This window comes from Cicer arietinum, chromosome 6 (assembly GCF_000331145.2).
Source record: "Cicer arietinum cultivar CDC Frontier isolate Library 1 chromosome 6, Cicar.CDCFrontier_v2.0, whole genome shotgun sequence".
NCBI classification, from domain to species: Eukaryota; Viridiplantae; Streptophyta; class Magnoliopsida; order Fabales; family Fabaceae; genus Cicer; species Cicer arietinum.
In genome coordinates this window covers 48,708,292-48,718,414 of record NC_021165.2, presented here as the reverse complement: position 1 = coordinate 48,718,414, position 10,123 = coordinate 48,708,292, and the positions used below count along the sequence as shown (strand labels likewise).

At 30.9% G+C, this 10,123-nt stretch overlaps 2 protein-coding genes across 2 annotated transcripts in view; both read right to left on the bottom strand.

The window, feature by feature from the left end:
* The window catches only part of LOC101496890 (uncharacterized), a 7,637-nt gene extending 3,693 nt beyond the window's left edge, over nucleotides 1-3,944 (bottom strand). Inside the window, exons 1-5 of the mRNA XM_073370273.1 lie at nucleotides 3,355-3,944; nucleotides 1,650-1,702; nucleotides 1,156-1,248; nucleotides 557-780; nucleotides 1-58 (exon numbers count right to left, since the gene is read on the bottom strand). The exon at nucleotides 1-58 is cut by the window's left edge and continues 7 nt beyond it. Of these exons, the coding sequence (XP_073226374.1) occupies nucleotides 1-58; nucleotides 557-780; nucleotides 1,156-1,248; nucleotides 1,650-1,702; nucleotides 3,355-3,802 (876 nt within the window). The 5' untranslated portion in view covers nucleotides 3,803-3,944. The remainder of the gene's footprint in view (nucleotides 59-556; nucleotides 781-1,155; nucleotides 1,249-1,649; nucleotides 1,703-3,354) is intronic.
* Nucleotides 3,945-5,145: 1,201 nt separating this feature from the next.
* On the bottom strand, nucleotides 5,146-7,447 carry LOC101497440 (uncharacterized). Its single transcript, XM_004506352.4, has 2 exons — nucleotides 7,166-7,447; nucleotides 5,146-5,687 (listed from the first exon to the last, which is right to left on the bottom strand). Exons 1-2 carry the CDS (start codon nucleotides 7,349-7,351, stop codon nucleotides 5,292-5,294), a joined length of 582 nt encoding a protein of 193 aa, XP_004506409.1. The 5' UTR covers nucleotides 7,352-7,447; the 3' UTR covers nucleotides 5,146-5,291.
* Nucleotides 7,448-10,123: the final 2,676 nt, after the last annotated feature.

The window sequence follows — 10,123 nt, the reverse complement described above, 5'->3', positions numbered from 1 at the left end:
TCTTCCGAAAGCACCAGCACTAACATAAGCCCATGTTCCAGGAAGCATCCCCAACCAACTGCATGACAATTATACATTTTAAATTGGATATTTACAAGAACTGTACATTTTCAACCGAAGTTGAAAATAAACTGGGACAATTCCAATTAGATATCCAGCTTAACACAAATATTCCCAGTTCCATTCTTAACTGCATTTCATTAGAGTATAGTCATAATTTAATGCAAATTTAGAATGATGGTAGAGACCAAACACCAAATTCTACTTTTGGCATTATTTATATATATAATACAAAACATATTTTTAAAAGAAAAATGCTCTTTTTAAAAGCAACATTTTTAACTTCTGGTATGCAGCTGCAATATTGCAGATTTTAAAGTCTCTGCAACGGCATTGCAATCGCTATTTAGGCCGTATCAACCACACTTGTCTGCATTTTCCTGCAATATAAAGATTTGCTGTACAACCGTAACCGCGACAGAAACCGCAATTTAAAACCAGATCAAGATTCAAAAAGACAATGGAAATTAGTATTGATCAGCAATAAGCACCATACCTTCCCAATACATACGGAATAAACTTAACAGATGTCAATCCATATAAATAATTCCCCAAAGAAAATGGCAGCAAAGGGCTCAAACGAAGCAGGGTCACAACCTTGAAGCCATTTTCTCCAATTGCTTTGTCAATAGCAAGAAACTTTTTGTTTCCTTCCACTAGTTTTAGAATACGCTCACGAGCAAAATATCTTGCTATAAGAAAAGCAACACTAGCTGCCACCTACAAATTACAATGCCTTATTATAATAGATTCAACAATATATTCACATTGAATATCTATTAACAAGAAACAAAAAAATTATACTTCACTCCATTAATAATTTAAATAAAATATGCAGTTAAATGTCCAACCAATCACTTATAAGTACTTGTTTACTCTTGCATACCAAATTTTAGATGTCTTAAATATTGACAAGTATCTGACCAAATAGTTGATTATTAATTGTATTTTGAAAAAATATACTATACATTAACCTTTATAAATATCAATAGAAGAGATTTATAGTTAATGCAGTCAATTGATCTCAAACTATACATGAATTTTGCATATTCTGGATCTCAACTACAAAAAAGATTTGAGGAAAAATTGACTCACTGTTCCACTGATAGAGACTATGATAGTGCCGGTAACCGATCCAAAAAGAAGTCCAGCTGACATGGTTAAGGGAATGGCAGGAATTGCAAGGATCTGGAACAACATTAAATAAACCAATGTTAGATTGAAACATTACAAATCTATAGCAGGAAAAAAAAGCTTTTGCTCGAGAGAGAGAGAGAGAGAGGGGAGAGGAAGAAAATGCGAATATGGAGATTAACAAATATGTAGAAGTATTTGGTACAGTGATAGAACAACACAGAACAACCTATTCTTCTATGTTTTCCGTTGATTCTATCTTCTTAAAAGGAACCAAAATGTACTATAGTTTCACTTTATTTCATGTTTGGTTCTAATTATAACACACACCAAAGATAAGCATTCGTCCTTGTCCATCAAATGCTACCTTAGTTGTATGAAGATATATCACATAGTAGAAATACTATGAGCGAAGTAGTATTGAAAATATGAAAAAGTGATATATGCAGTGATACCTCCAATCCAGCATAAACTGCTACAAACAATGCATATCCAGCTGAACCATAACCTGCTTATCAAAAGAGAACAGATAGAGAGGATTAGATGACACGTGGATAACAACTTAATTAAGTATTTATCAATTAAAAGTTGTGTATGAGTAGTTTCTGCATTCGAAGAGATAATAAGAGTAAACTTTGCATAGACCGCAACACACACCAGCTATCTCTAAGAACTTACGAAAATAAACTAAATTTGTGAACATATTGTAATTCATTTTTATTAGTTTTTCCAAATGCTTTGATAAGTATGCTTGCATAAGATGCATATGACTACAAAACACAACTGTCTCTAGGAGCTTGTGAAAATAAACTAAAAGTTTGTGAACATCAGCTCACTCATTCGATTCCCCACAGTAGACTTGTCAGTAATTTCATATTGTGAGTACTCTTTCACCATTTTCATAAATTCCCTTGCATTGTCTGTTTTGGGCAAGACAACTTAACAGTTTCAGCCATCACGATACTCATTAAATTCAGACACAGCCTGTTAGACATTCATTTATGTAAATTCTTTCAAACTTTTGAATAAGATTGCATTTGGATTGACTTACAAACAACTTATTTGGACTTATCTACTAACCTAAGCACTTGACAGGGTGTTTGGAAGAGCCTATGAAAACAACTTACCTCATGTCTATAAGTTGTCTTGAACTAATTTTGATAAGCTCTCAAGGATAGTTTATGAAGACAATTTAATCATATTTTCTTTTTAGCTAGAGAAACAACTTATATGATAAGTGTTTATCATATAAACACTTAAATAAGTTGTTATCCAAACAGAACCTAAGTGTGTTTGCCTAAGTACTTACTTACATAATAAGATAAACTCAGATAAACTCTTCCAAATGTAACCTTAGTGTAAAGGAGTAAGCTTTCAACAATTTGATTCCTAAACTATCACTATCTCTCTTATTTGATCTGAACTATGGAAATGTAATAAACAGTCTTTAAAGGTTAAACTATTCTTAATCTATCGATTAGCCCTCAACTATCACTTCCTCTCTCTTATTTTGAAAGTAAGAGACGACTAAGGCCCTGTTTACATAAACAAACAGTTTATAACATAAGCGTTTATAGCATAAGCTCTTATGTATAAGTTATTTTTATAAAACAAGGTAAAATAAAGTCAAACTGTTTGTATTTAACCTATAAACTATTTTCAAAAGTTATCCTAGATAACAAAAAAATTAGCTGAAAACCACGTATAGACATATCATAAGCTGCTTCTATAAACTCCCCCAAACAGACTCACAAGTGCTTATGCCAATAGATAACCTCAAATAAACTAATTCAAATGGGCCCTAATTTTATTGAATTAGAATAATTTAAGAACTATTTATTATATTTCTATAATTCATGACCAAATAAGAGCGCTAGAGTGATATTTGAAGACCAAATTGAAGATTTATTCTTTTTATTTATGGTTAAGCAGCCTAGTAACTAGATTCACACTTAAGCGTGGAGAAGTGGGAAATCACGGTTCGAACCCTAACTTCTGCATATCAATATCCTCACAGCTACCAATTTAGCTATACTTAGGAGACAATTGAAGATTTATTCTAGCGTAAAGAAAAACAGGGACATGCAACATAGCATAAATAACATAATCCTAGAAGTAGAAGACGGAAATTAAATTAAATGAAATAAGAAGAAAAATAACCTTCAATGAATCCAGAGAATTGATTCAAGAAAGAATTGAGGGGTTCTCTATAGAAATAACCAAGAGAAGCAAAACCCCCAACAAAACCAAGAAGCAAAACACCAGCCAAAAGGGTACCCTTCAAAGCAGTACCATCATCATTATCAGATTCTTCTTCTGTTTCTTCAATGTTCTGCTTCTTATTCTTCTTGTCTTTATTATTGTTATTATTATTATTATCTTCCCCTTTGGGAGTAAATAAACGGGTTAAGGCAGATGGGGTAGTGTTGTTGATTTTAGTGGGTTGTTTTTTGGTTTGTTTGAGAGACGAATGTGGTGTTACCAAGTGAAAGCATTTGTGAGAAGAAGAATTGGGATAATAGAAGCGAAAGCGGAACGTATTGTTGTTGGTGTGAAGATAACAAGAAGAAGAAGAAAGACATGGTGATGGTAATGAAAGAGTGCGCATGATAAGAAGTAACAATTAGTTACAAAATAGATAGAATGTGATTATTATTCATGAAACTTGTTTATTTCTTCTTCTTCTTCTTTTTGTATCTATGAAGTGATTACTTTCATTCTCGCGGGACTGTGATGATGTTAATGTATGTTATTGTTACCTCATTCATTCATATTTCACTTTTTGTGGTTCTTATTAATTCATCATATATATTATCGCTCTACAAATAATAATAACTCAATTTTCAATATTATTTATACCCGGTATATACCGTCTTACATTACATCCCAACAAATTTATTCAAATAATTTCCAAAGAAATGAGGAAGTATCTCCACTAATTAAAAAAATATATTATTTTCTCCTTTTAGGTTGTTTTTGGGCTTCAGATCGGTTAATCTAAATATTTATGTAGTATTAAAAGTCTCTAAATTAAACAGTTAGATTAATTAATTTGAATATAATTCAAAAACTTTTGAGAACATTGGAGAAGAAATTCTCAATAAATAATATTTTGAGATAATCTGAAGCTTATGAAACAATATGAATTTTTTTAATGATTTTTACAATTGAAATCCAATTTGTAATTGGATAATTAACTTATATTTACTGTTGACAAAATGTTAGTAAGTTAAATGTTGTTAGTTATTGGGATCAAATTCAAAACTTCTGCTTAAAATTCATTCAACGTGTCATTAGTTCACCAAACTATTTCGTACTAATTAATTGAGTTTTTAAAATTTTAAATAGTTTATCTAAATTTTTAAAACTTCATAGATTCATTTGAAAAAAATTTATTTTAACAACCTAATTACAAAAGATTGATAAGGTTAGTGAAGTAGTTACAAAAAGAACAATAACTACGGTAGTTACAGTTTTTTTATTTTTAACAAAGTCAAACTAAATTATATTTTTTAATGCTAGTGATAGCCTTTTAAGGAGGTAATTTTTAAGAAAAAAAAATATACAGAAAAAATTTATATTATATAATTTCTATTTAACCGAAAAAAAAATTACATAATTTAAGAAACAGTTTTTGCACTTTTTTTCGGATTAAGTTTATATCCCCCATTTTTATTTATTTTTTATTTTTAATAAATTTTTATGCTAAAAAGAAAACTATATCATCTGAGTTCTCCAACATTAATATACCAAAATGTACCTGAGTTCTCCTGTTACCTTAACACTCATCCATTTTTCTCCAACAAAATGCAAAATACATTTGTTTTAATTATTCAATTGTAGTTTTTCTTTTGTTTCATTCACAAAAATGGGTAGAATGGATATCTTGGAGGACTGATAAAACTTGAAAATGAGGAAACTTGACCTTCTCAAATGTGCCACCAAGAAAACTCAACATAAAACCACAGGAATATAATTCATCAAGGAGCAAATTAATGCCAAGAAGATGCATTAAACATTTCAATAAAATTTGTAATAACATAACAATCCATACAAGTAGGCTACACCAAAAACAACCCAAGTCGATAAGGATGGGCTCAAACGAAAACAATCCCGTTTTCTTTAACAGTATCAAGAATGATTCCTAGTCTACCTTCAATCCTTTCATTTTTTCTCGGTTCGTATGCCATTGCATATATATCAGCTTCCTTTGATCGCTCTGCAATAAGCCTTCCAACTACTCTACAAGCTTCAGGATCAGTCAAGGAAGGAAGAGAGTTTCGAAGATCCTTGGCGTTTGTGGTAGCAACACATATCACTTTGCTTGTTCCTCGGTGTGTCACTTTTGCGTGAACAAATCTTTTTGAAAAGAAAACATCTAATAAAAATGGTCTCATGTACATATCAGTTCTCCGCTTCCATGATTTCCTGCTGGGTCTCTTTTCAGCTTCACCTCGAGATCTTCGGGTCCAGGCAGCTCGAATGAAAGAACCCTACAGATGTTAAACTGAATTACTTTCTTCATTCAAGTCAGCACAAGAGAAGCAAGCATTATTTAGTAATGGAACAGTTTTCTACAAAGAGATAGTTTAAATAAACTTTTACAGAAGTGATAATAGACAAGAAATAATTGAATATTTGATCTTGCAATAATCATATGAGTATTCAAATAAATATCTCCCTCATTGACATAAGTTGAAATCAGCTTTTTTTCAAAAGCACTTTATCTTCATTAAAACTTCAAATGTTTTTCCAAGAATTAAACAATAAATACTCATTTCAGTTGAAGAACTCCTTTAAGCTTATCCAAATTGGGCCACAATATTTATAATTCATGTCAAGTGTCAACATCCAAAATATCCATATTTAATCATTCCTACCAGAGAGAAACTCACCTAACAAACTTCCTAACACCTCTCTATCCTTACTCCTCTCTCCTCCCCCTCTTATAACCTTCCACCTCCTATACAATGACAAATCTACTGCCACATCACTACTACCCAATTACCCATATTCAATACATCAATTGGGCTCCAACCCAAATCCAGTATCCTACAATGATGAAACAGAAATGAACAAGATTCCTACCAGGGAGCAGTGTTGTCAATTGCACATCCTGAAAATAGCGGTTTGTTCAAATTCCGCGCTAGAGCGCAATAGCGGTTTGTACTAAATAGCGTATCGCAAAGCAACATCAATTTGTTCAAATTCCAATATGTTATAGCGCTATGGCGCTGCTATAGCGGCTATTTGACAACACTGCCAAAGAGAAACTCTCCTAACAAACTTCCTATCCAAGTTAGTTAGTTCGCATATGATCATTCCCGCTTTCCCCTCCCATTCTTATCATTTGCTGAGTATATATATCAGCTGTTATTATTATTAGGTATAAACATGTTATCACTCTAGCATCTATTAATCTTTATGAGAGAAACAAGTTAATTAGTTAGTTATCCTACATACAAGGAGCACCCCAATTTTCTTCTATTACTTGAAATTCAAATAGATTCCGCTATCTTGAATGAGTTAGGATGCATGTGAATTTCAACAAATAAAATAAAGTATGCTGAAAATATTGCATAATTGACTTCTTTTTTCCTACATATATATCAAACAATGAATGTAAAGAACTATCTCAATAAAAATAAATCAAAATTCCTTCCATCAATTTCTCTCATGATGCAATTCCTTACTTTTCAAACGTGTAACCGAATACATTCACTGAATCATCTAATACAGTATGACCACAAAGGTAAATCTAGAATCTATTTTAATTTTCAAAAATAATAAACCCTAACAATGTGAGAAGTAAAAAAAAAAGAAAAAAGAAGATAAATTGTGCTATTTATAACTGTTGAAGAGAAGACCAATAATTCCATAAATAAAAATTGAATTGGAGAAGCAAACGCAACAACAACAACAATAATAATAATAATAAGTAAAGAGAAAGAAAGGGAAAGTGCCTACGTACGTTGGGATTGGGGGGGTTTGTTGTTGAGGGGGAGAGAGTGGTTGTTGAGATGGGAAGAGAGGGAAATGAAGATGAAAAGGAAAGCGAAGATGGTTGAAGTTGGTGTTGGTGTTGCCGCAACTTAGCCTCAGAACAAAACGATGATGATGATAGAGTTGGTGCGAAACCAACACAACTCATTATCATTTCTTCTTCTTACTCTGCTTAGCCGCTTCTTCTCTTACTGCTCAATTACTTCCTCTTTGGTTCTCTTTTCATTACGGCTCCCAGTATTGAACAATAATACATGACTAATTTTTTTCTTCAATTTTTATATATTAATAAATTATCTTTTTATTTTGTCTCTTTTTGCATAAAAAAAACTGTTATCTCAAAGGAAACTTATCTTTTATATTAAAACTAGTAAAATATGTAATATCGCACGGATTGGTGCGTCGTTTATATATTTTTATTTAATTAAGTATTTTTATAATAAATAGAACAAAATAAATGAAGTTAATTATCGTATTCGAGAATTACCAAATTAATATATTATCTATATTTAAAGTTATTAACATAACAACAAAATAATTTATGATATGGTTGTGGTTGTGAAAATTAAAATTTCGATTTATCGGTGATAGTATTGTGGTTGTTATGGAGTATCCAAATAATATTGATTTGTAGAAAGCAATTTTTCAAGACAATAGACATACAAGTTACAATGAAACCATCTTAATAATAGCATTTGAATGTCATTGATTAAGACATATAATAATAAATCATATTTTACTAAAATATGTTTTACATGTAAAGAAATCTACCGTAGAAATGTTATCCATACATTATCAATCATTGTAGGTTGGATTTTGATGTTAAATTAGTTATGTATCATCAATGACTTTTGTAATGTTGAAAGACAACTTCATTTCTTGTATTTTTTCGCATCAAGGGTGATAATCTGCACCAAAGCCCTGTAACATAATCTGCATGTTAATTAATATGATCTTATGATGTAATTTCAATTGTATTTTGATTGTTTGATAAGATAACAAAATGTGAGAAATAAAGTTAACAACATACTTTAACTTTTAATGGTTCGACTACATTTTCTATAATATATTCTTTCTATAACATGTTCAGTGTTAGTTGATGATCTATCTCAACAAAATAATAATGATTGAAAATTGTATTTCTATTGCAAAAATCGACAAAAAAATAATCCAAATTACTAATTATATTATTTACTATAAAACTAAAGATATTTGTCAAATTAGATTTATGTATATTATGGTAAAACATTAATCACTACAAGAAAAAAACAAAACGTTTTGTGGCGGTTAAAAAGGGGGTTTGCGGCGGTTGTAACCACTGCAGTTTGATGTTTGCGACGGTTCTGCAACTGTCGCAGATTCGTGCGTCGCGAGGCCAGTTTGCGACGGTTCACAAAACCGTCATTCCAACTGTCTGCAAAGTTTGCGACGGTTCCTAACCGCCTCTAAATACAGTTTGCGACAGTTACAACCGTCGCTAAAACACAGTCAAACTTATTTATTTCTAAACAGTTACGACAGTTATCAACCGTCGCTATATTTATTTTGAGGCAGTTTGAACCGTCGCAAACCTAATAATGTAAAAAAAATATATATGATACAATTTTTCCTATTTTTAATCAATTAAAATAAAAAATATTCATAAATACCATCCACATAATTTAAATACATAATTAATAACTATTGTACCTAAATCCAATTTATATAATTTTTTCAAAAGAAATAATACCAATTCATACATTGAAGTTAACTAAAACAATAAATAAAGTAGTTTAAATATTCAAAACATTAGTGGAGTAGCTAAAAATATAAAACAACTCCATCAAACTTAGAAGTTCATTCAAATATCTAATTAGTCCCTAATGATGTTGTTACACGATCATCAGGTTGGTGGCTGGACTAAGATGAACATATACCATCTATTGGCGATTCTATTTCCATTGCCTGAAGAAAAAAAAAGTATATATTAACCTCAATGAATATTGATAAATATTGTCAAAACTAATTAACTAAATTTCTCTTATAGCTATAAGAAATCTTTACACAATTGATATTTTTAATCAAAGACAAACAGTTCTCACAAGATTTTTTAAATAGGTTTGCTATGAAAACAATTTTACCTGTTTGTCTCTAGAATTTTGCATTTGCAACAAGAAAGCAATTTGCTCCTTCAACATATCAACTTAAGAATCCCTTTTCTTAAGCCTATCAATTTCAGCTTGAATTTTCTCCATCTTTTCATTAGCTTCAGAGGAAGACATTGATCTTACAGAGTGAGAAGTAGATGTAGTAATTTGTGACGGTGTTATTCCAAGTCCTATACAACGAACATATTCAGGATGTTCTTTTCCAAACACATTAACAAATGCTTCATTTGGAGAAGGAGTCTTCCCAATTTTAGCTTGCAATTGTTCCTGCGCGAACAGATAAAACAAACTAAATTCCTCTCTGTAACAGAAATGTCTAACTTTGCAACTCATTATTACCAAACAAATAAATAATTTTATAGCTTTGCAACTCACTATTACCAAAACTAACAGTTGCATCTTTGATTTATAAGGTGGTTAATAACAAATAGTTACAATTACATAACACTTCTATTATTTACACTTACATATTTTTCTTTGGCTTTGTCATTGAAAAATGACTCATCAAACTTTTTATGACAAATTGAATACATTTCACCCCTACATCTCTCAGTTCCTACAAGTAAGCACATGTAATAAGTACATGTTCAATTAAGTATGCAATCAATAGTAGATTAAGTGAATCCTACCAACTCATCCCTCTTCCTTGCAAGCGTCTTAGAGCCTAATGTATGAAGGATCGCTAGCTTTTCTCTATTTGCCGCATTTTTATTAGCCTTCTCCTGCAATGATAACAAATGACATAAAAAACTAAACAATAGAAAACAAATGACAACGCA